This window comes from Dama dama, chromosome 18 (genome assembly GCF_033118175.1).
Source record: "Dama dama isolate Ldn47 chromosome 18, ASM3311817v1, whole genome shotgun sequence".
In the NCBI taxonomy this organism is placed as follows: domain Eukaryota; kingdom Metazoa; phylum Chordata; class Mammalia; order Artiodactyla; family Cervidae; genus Dama; species Dama dama.
The window spans coordinates 19482839-19504121 of NC_083698.1; the positions used below are offsets into that span (position 1 = coordinate 19482839).

At 36.7% G+C, this 21283-nt stretch overlaps 1 protein-coding gene across 1 annotated transcript in view; it reads left to right on the forward strand.

Moving 5' to 3' along the window:
• SCIN (scinderin) overlaps positions 1-21283 on the forward strand; it is an 81291-nt gene that overhangs the window by 21117 nt on the left and 38891 nt on the right. The window contains exon 4 of the mRNA XM_061164991.1: positions 4608-4757. Coding sequence (XP_061020974.1) covers positions 4608-4757 — 150 coding nt within the window. The remainder of the gene's footprint in view (positions 1-4607; positions 4758-21283) is intronic.

Consider the following 21283-nt stretch of genomic DNA (forward strand, 5'->3'; position numbering starts at 1 on the left):
AAGAGCATCTTTAACCATTGTTTTATTTCTGCTCTTATTTCCTGTCCCCGAATGAGGTTTGGCCACACTTCAATGTTTGACTTGTTAGCTCTGACCATGTAGTTTAGAAGAAATTTTAGAAACCTCTGGTCTGCCCCCAGTGTGGTTGTTTCTATGAATACCACTCACTTACTTTTATTTCTTGTTACTGGTGGTCCAAACTAATCACCAGTAACTGTCTTTACTCCCTTATTTCTTCCTTTGCCAACTACCCAGAATAATTTTACTTTCCTTAAATAGTTTGTACATTAAGAGCTAATTGTGGCTTCACAAGCTTCTACTAGAGGGTGTTCATCAGCAAATTTCAGCCAAAATTTAAGTGGACTTCAGTCTGAATTGAATGGATATTTCCATATTTATAGGGAGTTTTTATATCCTTTCCCCCCAAAAATGTAACATTCAGTGTTGAGTTATTAAATTCCTTGGGTAAAATAGTTGCCTCTGAAACTGTATTTGCTTTACAATTTTCAGTGTCTAGTACACTTAAATCAGATTTACAGAAAGTTTATCTAACTCCCATTCAATATTATAATCAAAACAATTTAAATTATAATGAGAACTTTTTCTGTTTTAAGAATACACATCAACCCATCACATCAGTTATATTTTTTAGCTCTGTGCAGAATTTCTTATTTTTTTTAGCCCTTGCCCTCTAAAAAAAGGTTCAGTTGAATTATAGGGGAGTTTTTCAAGCATGGGGCCAGTTGAGTACAAGGTTTCCTCATGTGCAGAGTGGTGAAGTAGTTTTAACCAACTGCCTCTGAATAGGGTGTGTGTTGGGCTAGTGCAGCTTATTAATAGAAGTGCACGCATGCATTTCATCACTGTAGCGCTCTGTTAAAGAGATGTCTTACCACCTCACCTACACGTGGTAGAATATGAATTGCTCAAATTGAGTGAATTGCTCAAATTCTGTTTAAAATTTAAAGTATGTTTTAATGCCCATGACTGAACAAACTGTGTTTGTATAAAAAACATAGTGTTGAATGAAAAGGGTTTTTTATTAACTTTCACATTTTTTAATTTTATTTTTTAATTAACTTTTTAAACAGTTCTGGCTTTTAGCAATTTCAAGTCCACATTTTATTGCATTTCTTGTCTGAGTTAACCACTGAAAATTCTAATAAATAAGCTATGTTACTTAGAAATATCACAAAATAAGGTGAAAATAATAAAAGAGTAAGCATAACATACAACATCTGTTTTCATGCTCAATAAGAAATTTTTTGGTAATGCTTTCTTTGATGATTTAGTCTTCTTTGAGTTAAAAGGAAAACTTCAGTTTTAAAAGTTTTATTATTTTTATGAGTTTTTCCTAGATATATTTTTTGCTATTTTAAAGGTTGAAACTGTTCCCTAAGCAATGGTGAGGAATATTTTCTAAAACTAAATTTATCTGTGAATTTATACTGCACATAAAAAACTCAAAGTAATATCATAGAAGATATTTTGGGGTCCAAGGAATATTATAAAATTATATGTTAAATAATAATATTTATAAAATTATCATTAACTATAATTCATTTTCAAACATATTTTACCAGGCTTCCTTAATGCTTTACAAACATTAATAAAAATTCAGTTTAGTTGCTCAGTCATGTCCAACTCCTTGTGACTCCATGGACTGCAGCACTCCAGGCTTCTCTGTCTGTCACCAACTCCTCAAACTTGTGTCCATCACGTCAGTGATGCCATCCAACCATCTCATCCTCTGTCGTCCCCTTCTCCTCCTGCCTTCAATCTTTCCCAGCATCAGGATCTTTTCCAGTGAGTCAGTTCTTCACATCAGGTGGCCAAAGTATTGGAGCTTCAGTTTCAGCATGAGTCCTTCCAATGAATATTCAGGACTGATTTCCTTTAGAATTGACTGGTTTGATTTCTTTACAGTTAGTGTGATTTTATATAATCTCTTTGAAGTAGATAAGAGGTCATTTATAAAACTAAAGTAGGGAGAATATAAACATCTATTGGATGAATATAAAAATACAGAGCAAATCAGTAATGAAAGTGGCTAGAGTCTGAGACATCTTGAGAGCTAACTTCTTATCCACTTCTTATATTTCACTGTAATGTAAATATTAAAAGTTTGTTCTCTCAGATCTACTGAGAAAAAAATCAATTGCAAAATATTGTGGAATAAGGTGAAAAAGGTGCCTAAGCTAAGAGCCTAAGCCTACTGGCAGAGTAGCCTACTTTGCTTCAGGGGGTGATTAGAAATGATAGATTCCCTGCAACACCTGCCAGGTGCGGTGTGCTCCTAGAGACCAGCAGATGTTCCAGCCCTGGTCTAATGCTTAGAATTATCAGGGGAGAGTCAGTCAACGCAGTTGCCTGGAGCACACCTGAGAGTCCCTAAAGGGCAGGCTCAGGTATCCATATTAAAAAAAAAAAACCACCATCCTACTCCAACATCGGATTTTAATGCTCAGTGACTAGGTGTTGGCTGCTCATTGGGAACCATTTGTTTTCACTGTTTGTAATTGCTAACATGGACCTGGTATTCAAATCGCCTCTAAATGTGAGTCTCATATTCAGAAGCCCAGGTGTAGAAAACAGGAAAAGAAAAACAAAAACAACAGAACAGAAGAAAAAAAAAACCACTCCCTTAACCATGTTGAATAACTAGACCAGGTTCTGAAATGAAAGGAGTTGCAAGGCACAGTCCCTTTTTCTTTTACATCTTATGAAGGCATAAATTCCTAAGAGTTACATTTTATTCCTGAAAAGGAAAGTGGAGCAGATGAATAAGGAACATGGGAGTGGGGGTGCAGCTTAAGGGGTTAGAGAAACTGTTATTGGCCTGTGTGCTTTGAAGTTGCACCCTCACAGAGAGGGAGCCTGCCAAATGTTAGGCAATAGTAAGCTATCTTTGAATTAAGAAACAGCTCTGAGAAAAGAGACCGTTTCTCTGATTTTGGGGGTGCTGTTTAATTTTACTGTTATTAATTCATTCCTTCTTTTGAAAGTTTGCAAACATAGAGTCACATAGTAAATGGCTGCTAAAGTCTGTCTCCTTTACACTTAACCACAGTGCAACCTCCTCTCCAAATTGACTAGACAAATATGTATGGAAACGTTCTGAAAACCAACAATAGTGCAAACATATTACTAGCCTTAGTTATCTACATGTCAGTCTCTCCTAGCTAGTTTTCACTCATTCATCTCTATTCCCAACATCTAGCTCCTAATAAACACTTAATAAATGAGTGACATTATTTAAAAAAAAAAAAAGGGAAAAAAATACTGACAGAGTAAAAACTGAAGGCTTTCTTTCTACAAATATGTGCCCCTCCCCATGAGATAGTGTAGCTTTAAAAATCTTTTTCCTGCAAAGGCAGAAACAGCTTATATTTTTGTATCTAATTAAATGGAACTGTATTATTGTGTGGTTTTATTTAAGTCTTTACGATGTACCTGGATATTTTCAACATCAGTGTTTAAACATTATCCTCGATTTCTAACCACTGAAGGATAGTCTGTAGTATCCACATAATGACATTTTTATGGTGATTTCCCTATTGAATGGGCATTTTGTTTTGTTTCTTTGTTTTTGTATCTGGTGTCTGAATATTTCTGTAAAGTAGATTCCTACAAATGGTCCTGATTCTAAAAGCACATGTAATTTTTTGATGTGACGCCAAACTGCCCTTGAAAAGAGCCTGTCTTAGTATCTGTCACCCTAATAGTGTGTGATAATACCTACTCCCACATCCCACCAGCCTGGGTACCATTAAACTTCTTTCTTGTGTTAAATCACATTTAATGGAGAAAATGACATTTATTGTTACTTTACATTTGTTACTATATACTTTATGAACACTATACCTAAGTCCAAAATATATACACTGTAATATTCATAGCAAGTGATGTATTTGATTTACTGTTTATCAAACTGCTGTTCTGTTTCTATTTTTTTAAATTTCTGTTAAAGTATAATTTTATATATAAGTATTTTTTCTATATATCCTAATTTATATAACTGTTACCCTATTGTTGAGCATTTAATGTCTTTTCAATTTACAAAAATCTCAGCTGTGAAAAACCCCTGTACACGTGTTTTTTCCTCTTCTTTATGAATAATTTATTAAAATAAATTCCAGTTAGTGATATTACTGGGTCAAAGGTTTAACTTTTTATGACTCAGTAAAGATTGTTAAATTGCTTTACAAACGTGATATATCATTTTTTATGATCAGCAAGATCATATTACTACTGTAATAGATTCTTGACTAACTTTCTGAAGAGTGTTAGATTTATTATTCTAAATTTATATAACTTCTATAAGTTTGCTTTCATAAATTGTACTTTGTGGATTATATACACAGAGAACGCTGATATATATATTTATATTTTCCATGTTTAAAAATTCTCACTTTATAATGCTAACTGAAAGCAACAGAATACACAATGAGGTATAAATTAAAAATATCAAATTATATATACCTCAACAATGGGTAACTTTATTTTTATGCCTTTTTGTTGTTCCCTAATTAATCACAGCATGTATTACACCAGGGCTGAATGTCTGTCACATATTTGGGATCAAAAGGTCGGTCTCTTTCTTTCAGGTAATTTACCAGTGGTGTGGATCCTCTTGTAACAAGTATGAGCGTCTGAAGGCCAGCCAGGTGGCCATTGGCATCCGGGACAACGAAAGGAAAGGAAGATCTCAGCTAATTGTGGTAGAAGAAGGGAGTGAACCATCCGAGCTAACACGGGTATGATGAGTTGTGTGGGTTTTTAAAAGCTTGCCACTCTAAGCTGTACGTGTGAGTGTGTGTGTTAGATTTAATAACATCTCTGATAGGCTAAGATTAGGTAAGAGGACGTATCAGAGTTTTCTAAGTCATGGTACTAGGAGAACAGAGGATCACGACTGTATTTCCCACCATTGGAATGACTATCAAAGGAAGCCTTGTTCCCGATCTTCTGTGATATTCAAGGACTGATAGGTGGGCAACACCTTTGAGATTGACTGTAAGAAAATATTTTGGAAGAAAAACAATAGTTTATTTATTTGAGCTTCTCAACTTTTTTTTTAATGTAGTGATATTTTTCAATTTTAAAATTATTTCATTAATGAAATAAAGTCTTATACCAGGAGATTAAATATACCAATATTTTAAGTATTTCAATCATTTTAAACTAAGAATTATAGTATAGGTAGGGCACTTATAATTTTAGTATAGTTGTTAAATTAACATGAATTGTCTATATGGCTCTTTACATCTCTATCATTTACTTAATCAGTATACCAGTCCTGAACATTTAGTTATGAACAGTTTTTCTATTTTAAGAAAACTACAGTGAGTACCTGAGTCTATATATTGTATCAGTTCAGTTCAGTTCAGTTGCTCAGTTGTATCTGACTCTTTGTCCAAAAAGTAAAGAAATTATTAAAGATTACTAGGGTGAAGTCAAAGGACTCAGTTCTCCAAAGACAGGACAATTTAAGCATCAGTTCAGTTCAGTCGCTCAGTCGCGTCCAACTCTTTGCGACCCCACGAACCGCAGCACGCCAGGCCTCCCTGTCCATCACCAACTCCCGGAGTTTACTCAAACTCAGGCCCATCAAGTCGGTGATGCCATCCTGCCATCTCATCCTCTGTCGTCCCCTTCTCCTCCTGCCCCCAATCCCTCCCAGCATCAGGGTCTTTTCCAATGAGTCAACTCTTCGCATGAGGTGGCCAAAGTACTGGAGTTTCAGCTTCAGCATCAGTCCTTCCAATGAACACCCAGGACTGATCTCCTTTAGGATGGACTGGTTGGATCTCCTTGCAGTCCAAGGGACTCTCAAGAGTCTTCTCCAACACCACAGTTCAAAAGCATCAATTCTTCAGCGCTCAGCTTTCTTCACAGTCCAACTCTCACATCCATACATGACCACTGGAAAAACCATAGCTTTGACCAGACGGACCTTTGTTGGAAAAGTAATGTCTACTTTTTAATATGCTATCTAGGTTGGTCATAACTTTCCTTCCAAGCAGTAAGCGTCTTTTAATTTCATGGCTGCAATCACCATCTGGCAGAATGTGGTCCACTGGAGAAGGAAATGGCAAACCACTTCAGAATTCTTGCCTTGAGAACCCCATGAACAGTATGAGAAGGCAAAATGATAGGATACTGAAAGAGGAACTTCCCTGGTGAGTAGGTGCCCAATATGCTACTGGAGATCAGTGGAGAAATAACTCCAGAAAAAATGAAGGGATGGAGCCAAAGCAAAGACAATACCCAGTTGTGGATGTGACTGGTGATAGAAGCAAGGTCCGATGCTGTAAAGAGCAATATTGCATAGGAACCTGGAATGTTAAGTCCATGAATCAAGGCAAATTGGAAGTGGCCAAACAGGAGATGGCAAGAGTGAATGTCGACATTTTAGGAATCAGAGAACTAAAATGGACTGGAATGGGTGAATTTAATTCAGATGACCATTATATCTACTACTGTGAGCAGGAATCCCTTAGAAGAAATGGAGTAGCCATCATGGTCAACAAGAGTCCGAAATGCAGTACTTGGATGCAGTCTCAAAAACAACAGAATGATCTCTGTTTGTTTCCAAGGCAAACCATTCAATATCACGGTAATCCAAGCCTATGCCCCAACAACTAACGCTGAAGAAGCTGAAGTTGAACAGTTCTATGAAGACCTACAAGACCTTTTAGAACTAACACCTAAAAAAGATGTCCTTTTCATTATAGGGGACTGAAATGCAAAAGTAGGAAGTCAAGAAACACCTGGAGTAACAGGCAAATTTGACCTTGGAGTTCGGAAGGAAGCAGGGCAAAGGCTAATAAGAGTTTTGCCAAGAGAATGCACTGGTCATATATTGTATATATTCCCTTAAATAAGATTGTCAGTCAAAGGATGTAATCTTATTCAACTCTCTAAATATATGTTGGTAAATTGATTGCCATTCATTTATTTAACAAATATTTATTGAATTCCTATGTGAGCTAGGCCCTAAATATCTGTACCTATTGCTGCTTCCTTGCATTAAGTACTGTGTTCCTTCATGACTTTACAGAGCCCTGTCAGCATTTCCTATCATAGTACCTTTTTGAATCTTCCCACTTTTCTCTTTGAGTTTTCATTTCTCTAATTCCCTAGGATATTACACCTTTCCCCCAAAGATTTTAGCCATTTGCATTTAAATTTTTCTAAAGACAGTTTTATAAACATATATTTTTAATATTTTTTATTTAGAGCAATTTAATGCATTAGAGTTACCTGATCCAATGCTAGGCCACATAATCCAGTAAGTGAAAATTATATAATGGAATCATTTTATTGATTATAGTGTCTTTAAACTTTTTTACTTTAATAACCACTAAACACAAAGTTCCCATTAATGTTTTGGAAATGATTTGAATTCAAAGATAATTCAAGATAGATAATCTTGGTGTAATGCTAAGAGAAAGGATAGGCTGTAAAATTTTATGTGTAATATTATATTAATATGAAAGTTTATGTCATATAGCTGTATGTTCATATATATATTTATATCTGGAAAGAAATATGCTGAAATATTACCAACATTATCAATGATGTCTTGGACTCTGGATATATGGCTTCTTATTATCTTCCTCTTCATTTGTGCTTTCAAAATTTATAATGGATTCCTTTTATAATCAGAGAAAAAAGACCATCTGAAAAAATAAAATTAGGAATGGCTTACCTGGGTTCTCAATAGTCAAAATTACCTTACTAATAAATTAGACCTTGAAACTATTTATAGCAAATTCTTCATTTTTTTATATTTTTTAAAGACCTCTCTTCTGGAAATGTGATCATCATTTAAGTTATATAATTCTTATATTGAGAAGCAAAAATGATAAATAAGATGTATTTCTAATTGATTGTAGCCCCTTGTTTCAATAGCTGTCTTTTGATAGAGGTGGCCCGGGGAACACAACTGGTCCTTGCTGGGAGCTGGAGGACGTGTTGCATTAACTGTCAGGCTAGCTTCTCCATGTCATCTTGGGAGTCCCTTAACCTCTCATTGTCTCTGGGTCCTCATTAGTAAAACCAGGGTTAGACAAACTGGCTTCTTGGGTTCCTTTAGGTTCCAATGATCTGTGATTCCACATGTTTAATTACCAGTCACTTTAGTCTCTTCCAGAGAGTGAAGCTGCTGAGGCTGAGGGCCTTAACTGCACATATGTATTTTTGATGTCTTTGCTTGTTGGATTTCATTCAAAGTTTTGAGAAATAAAAGCCTAAGTATGACTGTGTGATGCTGTTAAATTAAAATGAGATAATGCAAATCTCAGGAAAAAAATTTTGTAAAAATGTAACTGATTTTAAAATATTAGAGATAGGAATAAGGGACACACTGTTTAATATAAAAATGCTTTGTGTGTGCTTTAGGGGATCTTTGTTTTCTAAAAAAACTCCTAGAAAATACCTATTTTGTTTCTATTTAGTACATTTCAATGTATATTGCGTTATGATCAACAGTTCTCACAACTGATCTGAACTGAATTTTCAGTGGAAGCCTTCTTTTTTTGTTGTTAAAAAGCATTCATTGGGAAGTTTCATTTTTAGAAATGTTCTTTTGTAGCTTGATTACCTGGGTAAGTAGTTGTTTGATGAATTAAGTATGCACTTACGATAAACTAGTTTGACTTCTAGGCCTTCTTAATGTTGTACCTGTAACAATAGAATTCAGAAAGTTCATGAAGTTGGTTGGGAAAAAAATCAGTTTCATTTTCACTAACCTCTTCATGAAAATTTTCTCCAGTTGTGAATGTAGTTAATAAACAACAGTAGCACAAGCAGAACCTGTGACTTTTCAGATCACACTATGGGTATTGCAAACAACTTCAAAATATCATTTATGCTTATCACTATTTGGTAATTATGGCAGTTACTAGACTTGCTGGTCAATAATATTATGTAATGAGTATACGAAGGAGCTCATTTACTACTTTATCATGTTTTTTTTTTAACATATATTTTGATTTTTTAATGGTTGTATTCTAATATAATTGATTTTCATTGTAATAGTCAGTATTTTATTTTAAACATTTTAAAAATACATTCATTAGTAGGGGTTCACAGACTTGGCAAAAATGGTCCAAAGTGGCCATAGCACAGGGACAAAAGAAGGTTACCTTGTTTAAGATGATGGAATGCCACTTTTTTTTTCTGAGATTCTAATGCAACTGTTGACTTTGCTAGAGGATTCTAAAAAATCTAAAAAATCTTTCAGAATATCTTCTAAAATTGATCTTTTAAGTGACTCATTTTTAATGAGAATTTTTAAAAGTTATATCCCAAAATTTTGAAAGTCTATATATGAAGGTTGGTAATGGCTTCAACTCAAGGACTTTTCAACCAATTAAATGATGCAGTTGTCATGACTCCATATTCAATGCTGAATTTTTGGAACATGTCTTTGTAACACATTCAAGTGATCAACACAGAAAATAATGAAAAGTAATTTTTCTGAGAGTCTTTTGAAAAATTGATGTTTATTTAGAGGTGGTTCAACTATTTATTGATCACAGTATTGTAATATTTTCACACTATTTTCATATGGCTCATCTCTAGGATGATCATACATTTATCATCCTTCAAAACCAAACACACTGGAGAGAAACGGGGGGCGCCAACCAGACAGACATCACATGCGTTAACAAGAACTCTCTGGGGAAACAGGATGTGTGGTCAGCCTCTTCTTTGTATCTTCAGCACTTTTAAAAGTCACATGCCTAAATAATGAAAGTAATACTATAAGCAGAACTAATTAAAGCCTATAACTAGGGTCGCATTTCCTCTGTCCTGGTTTTCTCCTCTTTGTAAGCATATTTACCATGAAAAGCTGCATATAAATTATGTAAAGCTTTTTTTCATGGTCTTTTTTCTTTTCCGATTTAAAATAATCAGTGAATGTGAAGGAAAATCAAATATCTCACTAGCCCGAAGGTCTCAAACTTTCTTTGTTGGTTCTGCCCATTCTCTAAACATCAGGAGGGAGGCTAAAAGTCCCTTGAGGAAGAATGGCAAAGATGAATAATTTATCAGTATGTTTTACAGACTTTCATTTTTAAAAAGTCAGCATCTTGCTATCTGCAGGGTAGATAGCAAAAAGAAGGGGCAAGTAGTTTGAAACAACAACAAAGCAACTAACCTGGAAAGAGTTTTTTTTTTCAGTGTAATTTAATGAACTTGTTTAGCCCATAATCACTGTACATGCCAATGAAGGAATCCTGGCAGTAAACATCCTACAGGGGGATTATGAACAGATGCTGTGTTGTTGAACTGTTAGATTTCTTGCTTCTATAAAAAACACTAAGGCTCCCTGGAAAGTCATATGTACAATCACTAATTTAAATTTTGGATTAAAAGAGAAAACTGGAAAGAAAATTAGAGTGTCATATGATATTTCAGTCAATCAGTATTTATTGATCACCAGGTTTTTTCCCAATCAAGTTCAGAGGCTATATTTTTATTGTCTGATTGAGAAGATGAGCATGCACTGAATCTAAAACTTAGTCCAAGAGTAGGAACAGATTGTGAGGGTCCTCAAATGCTGGAAAGCATGGTCAGAGTGATACCACCAGAAGCTGAAAGATTTCTCATGATAAAACTTATGCATTTTATATTATTTTTTATTTTTTTATTATTTTTTAATTTTTTCATTTATTTTTATTAGTTGGAGGCCAGTTACTTTACAATATTGTAGTGGGTTTTGTCATACATTGACATGAATCAGCCATGGATTTACATGTATTCCCCATCCCGATCCCCCCTCCCACCTCCCTCTCCACCCGATCCCTCTGGGTCTTCCCAATGCACCAGGCCCGAGCACTTGTCTCATGCATCCAACCTGGGCTGGTGATCTGTTTCACCATAGATAATATACATGTTTTGATGCTGTTCTCTCGAAACATCCCACCCTCGCCTTCTCCCACAGAGTCCAAAAGTCTGTTCTATACTTCTGTGTCTCTTTTTCTGTTTTGCATATAGGGTTATCATTACCATCTTTCTAAATTCCATATATATGTGTTAGTATGCTGTAATGTTCTTTATCTTTCTGGCTTCTTCACTCTGTATAATGGGCTCCAGTTTCATCCATCTCATTAGAACGGATTTAAATGAATTCTTTTTAATGGCTGAGTAATATTCCATGGTGTATATGTACCACAGCTTCCTTATCGATTCATCTGCTGATGGGCATCTAGGTTGCTTCCATGTCCTGGCTATTATAAACAGTGCTGCGATGAACATTGGGGTGCACGTGTCTCTTTCAGATCTGGTTTCCTCAGTGTGTATGCCCAGCAGTGGGATTGCTGGGTCATATGGCAGTTCTATTTCCAGTTTTTTAAGAAATCTCCACACTGTTCTCCATAGCGGCTGTACTGGTTTGCATTCCCACCAACAGTGTATTTTTTAAAATTAATTTTTTTGAAGTATAGATGATTTACAATGTTGTGTTGATTTCTGCTGTACAGCAAAGTGATTTGCTTATAAATACATTTTTTCCATATTCTTTCCAATATCACAGGATATTGGATATAGTTCCCTGTGCTGTATACGGTAGGACCTTGTAGTTGATCCATTCTGTATATAGTAGTTTGCATCTGCTAACCCCAAACTCCCAATCCATCCCTCCCAAACTTAAGTATTTTAAACTGCATGACAAAAGCATATAAGATCATCTCTAGAGGATCTCCCCATATAGTAATTGTATTCATCTTGTTATTATAAGTCATAATTGCTTGAAAGTAAGAAAATTTATTCAGTCATTCTTTTGACAAGTTGATTACATATTTATGATGGATATTTATATTTAAGATCTGAGTATATTGTAAGTAAGAGTAGAGTAGAGTTGAATTGTAGAGGTGTTTCTTAAATTATCCTTTAGAGATGTCTGTTTAGACAAAGAGTAAAATTTTAGTTATATTTCCCCAAAGTACTTTGCCCAGTGAAATTTGTATTTTAATTATGATGCTACACTAAATTCCTTGAGGGCGGGATACTGCCTTATTATCTGTAAACTTCACAGCTCTAACTCATGGCTCGTTAATATGAAGATAATTAATACAATTAACTGCGAACTTTGAGGTACTAGATAACCAATCACATTTGTCTTCCTGTTGCATAGAGGATAGTATTGCTTTAAAAACTTTCCTGTGTTTTAGACGATAGTGTTGGTGAAGATATGAAGAAAGCCATAGGATGGTTAACTTTTAAAACCGACAACATTGATATAGGAGCAGTTAGTGTTTAGATAAGCATAATCTATATATTCTGCTAGTCTTCTTTCTATACATCGATAGTTACAACTTATCTCCTGGAAAGTGATAACCTAGCCTTGAACTTGTCTGCCTTCCCATGTGTTAGGTAGATTGTGTGTTCTCCAGGTGAGAATACCTAGTACTGGAAGAAATAGATAGCTGATGCCTGAAACTGATTCTGTAAAAGTGCAGGTCCCCAGGAGTTACATTTGGGTCTCGCCATCTGTAAAATCTTCCTTCCCAGGTCTAGTGTTCAGTAGACACTCCCCACTTAGTGTTCAGTAAAACTGGACACCATTTCTATTTTTGTTCACTTAGGGTCCAAAGCCCTCTCCGCTCACTCTCTAGTGCGTATCAATGCCGGCCACCAACCCCGACCACTTTGCATGGCCATTGTCAATAATCCTGGTGCTGCCTCTCCTGATGCCCGTGTTAAAAGGAATACGCTCCATGAACTCTAAGAAACTATAGAGATGTAGAGCTTTATTTTTGAAATCACCCCCTATATTTGTTTATTTTTCTCCAATACTTTACATTAAAGGCTGGGGTACTAATGCTTTTCAAGGTTGTACGATTTGAATTTACAGAAAGTAAAAGCAGGAATGCTTTTGAATGTTTAATCTAAGCACTGGAATAGTCATACATTTTTATCACATAAAGTAAAAGATGAAAAAGCAAGTTGGAATTTGCAAATTTATAATTCTGTTGACATTCCATGAAGCTTCTTTGTGGAAATGTTTGCTTTCATAGCATAATCTTAAGTTTACTGGATTTATATGGGATTATATTTTAATCTTTTAACTAAAATAATATTGTATATTTGAATCAAGCTTGATCATTTTGAAAGTGATACCACAGAGAATAGAAGAAACTTTATTTTCTGGGGGTGATTTTTGATTAAATATATCAGTCCCCATTTATCTTTGTAGAATAGTGTCAAATGAACCAAAGAAGTACCACTAATAGAAATTGGGAGCTATTTTGAAAATCCCCTCATGACAATTTTGGAACAACGAGTATGTAGTATTTTTAAAGGGTCTAAAGATTTATAGGGAAATGGTATAAATAAGAATAAAAACCACAGGTTTTTAGTGTCAGGGAATAAACATGGGTATTTTGATCTCCCTACATGTAAAACACAAAGTTGTTTTGGGGGTTTTTAACACACCCACATGCACCCGCACGCACATCACTCGTTAAATTAGTTTCTGTTGCTCTCTTGTGTGTGTGCTCGGTCTCTAAGTCATGTCCAGCTCTTTGTGACTCCATGGACTTCGCTCGCCAGGCTCCTCTGTCCATGGGATTTCCCAGGAAAGAATACCAGAGTGTGTTGCCGTTTCATTCTTTAGGGGGTCTTCCTGACCCAAGGACTGAACCTGCATCTACTGCAATGGCAGGCAGATTCTTTACTGTCTGAGCCCCTGGGAAGCAGCTCCCACCCTCTTAATTCCTTGTTAGTCACAACTTCATGCTTGTGAGGGTGGAAATCTGAGTTGTGTAAGATATTGGTTTGGTCAGTAGGCACAGTAAACATATTAACACTAAGAGACAACAGAAAACGTTTTGTTAGAGAAATGTACTTGTTAGATACGTACACTTCTCTTTGTGTGCTATCCCAGCAGCTTTAGCTTCCTTGTTTACCCCTCCTTTATTTTCCAGCCTCTTTAAGTTCTTGGGAAATTGAACAATGTCTTACATACTTTGGAATTTCCTAGTCATGTCGCGTGGTGTCTGGCACACCAGAGAAGTTCACCAGAACGTGTTGTGTGATTGAAATAACATTGTTAGAGAGCCACGTGGTCCATTATGGGTTTACCATTCAAAGCTTTTTGAGGTAAGAGGATTCAAAATATTTGCCACTCTCTTTAGAGTAATCCTCACATTACACATTGAGTAGAGAGGAAGTATCAGAGGTACCAGCAAATGGAAATCTCTCCTTCTCTCTGTTGCAGTACACTTCAATTATCCCCCATTTTGCTTTACGGTAAATGATGCTTAGTACACATGCCAAATCAACAGAATTATAGTGACCAGCAGGGCACGCTGCAAGGTTATGCCTCTAAGAGCACTACAGTTGCTGTAGCTCCTTGTATCTACCATTTATTGATAGCTTATTTTATGTGCCAGGCACTGTTCATTTGTTATTTATTTTAATGAATATTTTTATTGGATGCATGCTCAGTTGCTTTAGTTGTGCCATCTGCCAAGCCCCTCTGTCCTTGGGATTCTCCAGGCAAGAATACTTGGAGTGGGTTGCCATACCTTCCTCCAGGGGATCTTCCCGACCCAGGGATCGAACCCGGGTCTCCAGCATTGCAGGCGGATTCTTTACCTCTGAGCCACCAGCAAAGCCCTGTCTAGTATTTAATTCGGATACCCACTTTGTTCCTCATTGGTTCATCCACTGGGGGCAGTTGAAATATTCTGAACAAAGATAAGAAATATAGTAAAAGTATAGCTAACCATAAGAAGATGATTTTTTCAAATAATTTACTTTATCACACCAAAGTTCAACATAAAGATTTGTGACCTTACTGATAAGACCTTTATATAGTCAATCCAAGCTAATACTACTTGGCAAGCTTTTCTGAATGAGGTAATTTCTCCTTTAGTTTGTAGCTGAAGTGAGGGAAGAGTGATAAGTCCTATCAATAAGATAATGCAGTTCCATGACAGATGGCCTGTATGGAAGGGTGGCTCTTCCCTATATCTGAACTGATAAACTAACACAAATATTACACTAGAAAGGCATGTTTCTAGTTTCTCTATTAGTTATATTTCTCCTCATGTTTGCTGTGATAATAGTGATTATATATATGTGTGCATATAAATATATATATAGTAAAAAAGAATTGATAGTAAGACTATATTTCTTTTGGCAGTTTCAGGAGATTTCTTCTTATCCCGGTGCTAAGAATTAGCCAGACTCAAATATCAAAGGGCCAGATCTCTGAGATTCAGTGATTCACAACTCCTTGAGTTTCATTTTATAAATTAAATATTAAAATATATAATACTAATTTCATCTTGTCTTCCTTTACACGGGTAAGAACAAATGGTTCACTAGTTGGCTGAATTTTCTGTTCACGTTTTCTTCTTTCTAGCTGCATTTTTCTTTAGGTGTTGCAAGTGCTTCTTATCAAGGACACAAAAACTCAATAACCTAAGAAACAAATTTGTCATGGATTTTATTTGCTGCAGAGGAGGTAAGACAAGCAGCCCCAGGACAAACATCCAGGGCCTACTTGCAACTGGCATTCTTGTGTGGGCCGTACATAGATAAGCTAGTTTATGAAAGGTTGTTGCTGAACCACGAAAAGACGCCAGGATTCTTGGCCTCCAGAGGAGAAGAATTCAGTCCGGGGCCAGAGACGAGGCTTGATCGCTCAGAGCGTTTGTGTAATAAAGTTTTATGAAAGTAGAAAGGAGATAGAGAAAGCTTCTGACATAGACATCAAAAGGGGGCAGAAAGAATACCCGCCTGCTAGTTTTTAGCTGCATGTTATATAGTCACTAGCAGTCTGTTAATGAAAGAGAGGAATGTCTTAAAACTCAGAATGTCTTAAAACTCAAAACCAGGCCTCTCATCCGAAAGATGTATTTTGGGATAATCTTGGCACCAGACAAGTCATCCTGGGCCATAAAATGGTTGACTTGAATCTTGTAGAAAGGCAGATTACCATACAAATAGTTTCGTTTACATAGATTAGGGGAACAGTGTCTGAGTATAACATACTGGTTTGTCAAGTTGATTCTGAGCCATTAGGCAGAACCAGTCTGGGGTAAATGCATAGTATATTAACATAGTATATTAACATAGCTTAAGACAAACATTTGCATAAGAAAAATGCATTGGTTAATTCAAGGTTTGAGAATAGTTAACTTCAGGTGGAACCGGGTGTCATTATGGCAGCACAGTATTTTAAGAGGAACTTCCTTTTTAAATTTGTATAGAGAAGGGAAAAAAATATATCACTAGTTTGTTTCCTCCTGCCGCTTAAGAGAGAGAGAAAAAATGTCTGACACTTGCAGCCTATTTCCTTCGTTTGGAGACCCCTGGCCTTCCTGCCTGTTACCGTCTCATTTACTTTATAAACACCCCTATGAAGTGGATACATTTATTATCCCCTGTCTTGGTTTAGGTTCCTCAAATGCCTTTTCAGGGAAAAGGACTTGGGAGCAGATTGTTATTTGGAAGATGATCCTGGAAGCAGGGAGTAGGAGTAAAATGAGGCAATAGTTTGTTAGTAAGTTACTTACTGCTGCAGGCAACTGGGACCTAGTCCCAGAGGGACCCTCTGAGAAACTGTATGGAAAACACTTGAGAACTGGCCCACTGAAGGCTGAGCTGGCTGCAGGATTTAGCTGGTAACTCTCATCCCTCTTTGTTTGAGGGTTACCCCTTGGGTATTAGCTCCCCAGAGCCTCCAGATGCCTTGTGTGTGGGTATGGTATAGCTTCGTGGCCAGATCATGCCATCAGATAAGAGAGCAGAAGCCTTTGGACTTTAAGGAATTACTTGCTGTTGAGTCTGGGAGTAGACCCAGGTGAGACAGGCAAAACACCAGTAGCATCTCTGCGTCCTCACTCTATGAAGAAAGTAAGTCGGGGAGAGCCTATGTAACTTACCCACGTGGATTGGGAAGAGGACGTCTGTGGTTCACACATCATGGCAGATTTTCATTCCATGGCAGATCTTAAACATGCAGAGAGATGGGACTCACATCTGTTGCTCTTCCAAAATTTTGCTACGCATTTTTGACAGTCATACCTATTTTGTGTTTTCCGTATTGAAAGTGTTAGCTTTTGTAGCACAATTTTTGTGCTCAATAGGCTGGCTTGACCCTTTATTTTATATCACTTAGGCTCAGTGTGCAACCTTTCATCCATACTGTAGAGGCCTTAGGTGCAGGGTAATTGGGGTGGATATTTTCTTTGAAAGAAAATACATTGTTTTAATGTGAGTATAAAAGGTAGGCAGATATTTTTCAAGCACCTCAGAATATATGAAAGCCATTTTGAATTTTCTCAGTTAAATGTTGGTGCTTGGGAATTTTCTGAATTAGATAAAGAGGAAATTTTCACAATTCTCTTGTCATAAAACTCTACCTAATCTGATTAAGTGTTATATGTAAGTCAGGTTTATTTACCTCATTTAATCATCATCATAACTGTGAGTGGTATTAATTATTATACCATTTTAAATGTGAGAATAAGGTCACAGAGTCATTTAGTTGTGGGTCCATCCAGCTCAGATTGTCTAATATTAGTAAGTGAAGGAATTGTGAAAAAGACAAGGTTGGAGGGTGCTCATTGTGAAGCATAAAGATTAGGAACCGTAAAGGCCAATGATGAAAGTGTCCATTCAAGCACTGATCAGGTAGAAATGTCCAAATGGGTTTGAGATCTTACAGGAAAAAGGTTTAATAATCCCCAGAAGGAGCAGAAAGCCTAGAATCTTTAAGATTTGACCCAGGGCAACCTCTAGACCACCAGCCTATGCTAATTTGTCCACAAGATTAATTCTTTTTGTGAAGATATGGGCTTCCCAGGTGGCGCTGCTAGTAAAGAACCCACCTGCCAAAGCAGGAGATATAAGAGATGTGAGTTCTACCCCTGGGTTGGAAAGATCCCCTGGAGAAGGAAATGGCAACCCTCTCCAGTGTTCTTGCCTGGAGAATCCCATGGACTGAGGAGTCTGGAGGGCTGCAGTCCACAGGATTGCAAAGAGTTGGACACGACTGAAGTGACTTAGCCCACACGCATGTGAAAGTCAGAAATGCTCGGCAGACTTGTCGTGATGGTTGAGTGAGCCATGCTAACAAAGCTGATACCACTGAAGGTTTAAATTGTATCACTGTATCCAGCCCAGGGTCTCTCCAAATACACAGTGCCAGGGCTTCGTTCAGAATCTCTGGGGCTGGGATTCAGACTTGAGTGTTCTTTAGCATAACTCCTAGGTGGGTCTACTATGCAGTCAGCGGAAAACAGCTGCTCTAGTTTAGTAAGTTGACATTGTGGCTTATATATTTTAATAACTTGGGAGTTATGTTTCCATGTTAAAGAAAGTCATGTTAGCTTTATGTAGTAGTAATTTGTGGATTAGCTTTCTATATTATAATAATTTATGAGTTAACTTTCTCATGACATTGACCCCCAAATATAATCTCTAAAATGTGGATGTTACAGTAATGCAGGTCTCCGTCATGATCAGTTCCCCTAGGCCACAGCATTCTTTGTATCCTCCTGAGCTACATTGTCAAATGAGGCATGTATTTGACGTGTGAGACACAAGTGGCTATTTAGGTTTTGATTTAAATTAGCTAAAATTAAATGACACTTAAAATTTAGTTACTTGGTGACATTCACCACATTTCAGGTGCTCGGTAGCTATAGGTAGCTAGTGACTACTGTATTGGATCACACAGATATGAAACATTATAGTCACAGAAAATTCTACTGGACCGCCCTGAGCGAGATAATGAAATGAAGTTCTCTTGTGGATACTCATTTCACTTTTGTCCTTTTATCCAAACATGTATTTCACACGCTTCCCCTCAGTCTAAAATACCTTACCCACCATTTGATGTATTAAATTACTGTTTATATGACTTATCAGTAAAGGGCTAAAGGTCTTTCAGAGGTGGGGAAGTCCATCAGTGAGAGACAGCAGGAGGGCAAATGTTTGGACTGTTTCCATATTAGGTGGAGCTGGCTACAGGAGGGTGCCACTTTTCTCAGAATTGCCTGTCATTTTATATGAGTGTTTCTTCCCTGTTACCAAATATTAGTCTTACCAAAGACATAAACTGTCTCTAAGTAAGTAAATATACCATAACTATGAGGCTGTACTTCACTTGAACAATTTCTTTCTATTCACCATATGCTTGCACTGTATTGATCTTTTTTCCAGTTAGGGAAAGGAAATAAGACACAAAAACTACTGAGCAATTAAAATTTTAGCTCTTGGAATGCAGAAACTTACTCTGTATTTAGTAAAAAAAAGCAGCAGAGCCATTTACAGTAAAATAATTAAGGCAAAAACAATGCCATGTCTCATTCTCTTAAAAGCACTGCAGTAGGAGTTGGAATTCCAGGGGTTAGTTACATCCTTGCTTCAGTGTTTTTAAGACCTGGGCCTAAGGCACACTCCTAACTCATTTTCCTAATCTTGAGATGAAATTGGGTTGAGAAGTACGTAAGACCCTCTGTTTAACTCTATAGCACTTGACACCAGCGTAGATAATTTTTATCCCAGGTTATTTGGAGTTTGAGTTATGTACTGTTCTTCTTCCAGGCCATATAATTATCTCTTCTTTTCTTATTATTTACTTCAATTTCTTACTGTAAAGTGTCCAAGCATCTTGACGTTTCTGTTGAATGTCAAAGGAGGGAAAATGTGTCTTGTATGAGCTAGATTGCAAATGTTGGAATTTTCTGTCCAAAATAGATGGCTCCGGCTAAAAGGTTCAAAATAAATAAAGACAGTTGTAAATGTGAGAAGTCAGTAAAGATTATGAAAGTACAGCAAGCAAAGTTTTCCTTAACTGCTTGATCCTTCTTTCTAAGAAAACAAATTTACACATAGGCCAACTTATGCTTTAAACAAAGTTGCAGTGGATCTTACAAAAGAAACACACAAGACACTGAGGATGGTCTTGGCACAGGTCATGAAAACCTAGAAATTCTGAAGATAGGGGATTGTGAATATAGAGCTGCGTTGTGTGTTTGCTTTAATAATTTAATATAAATATCTTCTGAGTTGTTTTGAATTGAGCTTCTGTTGAATGCAAAGAATAAACAGCAGAAAAGAAAGTCTAGGCAAAGAACAAAATTGTATTTCCACAAATTTCCAACCTCTTTAATATATTTAGAGTAGTGTTTTGCATTGTTAAGTGTTTCCATTATGTTACTGATAAAACAGAGGAAAAGATACAGATACTCCCATTTTTGTATTCACATCCTATCTGTAACAACCTAGTCCCTGCCATCTTTGGAGCTACTTCATTTCCTAGCTGAAAACTTAAGAACCCTGGGCCCCTGCTGGCTCCTTCTAGGTCTTGACATTAACAAGTGCTTCTCTGGTCAAAATGCCTAGAGCTGTTAGGGAACCAGTAATATTTACTATCCTTTGATGAACTGAAGGAATAAGGCTGAGACAGAAGCCTAAGGTAGTCAGGCTTCCCTGGTGGCTCAGTTGGTAAAGAATCTGCCTGCAATGCAGGAGGCTTGGCTTTGATCCCTGGGTTGGGAGGATCCCCTGGGGAAGGGAATGGCAACCCACTCCAGTATTCTTGCCTGGGAAATCCCATGGACAGAGAAGTCTGTTGGACTCTACAGTCCACAGAGTCACAAAGAGTCAGACATGATTTTTTTACTAAACCACCATCACAAAGTTAAAATGAAGTGGTAATTACTTCAGTTTAAGTAATAAATTACCACTGGGAAACAAATACGAGATGTCAGCATTTTTTAAGTAAAAGTTTTTATAGTTTTATTAAAGAAAAATAGATGTTTATTGTTGAAATTTTTGAATTAGTCATAATAGAGAAAGGTATTACCCTAAGTCCCACCTTTGAAAAAAGATTTACCAGATTTTTTCTAGCCTTTGTCTTCACATACACAGCTCAGTGTTTTTGTAAGAAAGAGTTCATACTGTAGATAATGCTTTGAAATCTAAATTTTTACTTGAAATGTTGTAAACATTTTCCTGATCATCAAATAATTTTCATACTATAATGACTGTATAATTTTCCACTGTATTGCTATAGCCTAATTTATTTAATGAGTTCCTTCCATGTTGAGCATTTCAGTTCAGTTCAGCTCAGTCACTCAGTCATGTCCGACTCTTTGTGACCCCATGAATCGCAGCACGCCAGGCCTCCCTGCCCATCACCAACTCCCGGCATTTACTCACACTCATGTCCATCGAGTTGGTGATACCATCCAGCCATCTCATCCTCTATCGTCTCCTTCTCCTCCTGCCCCCAATCTCTCCCAGC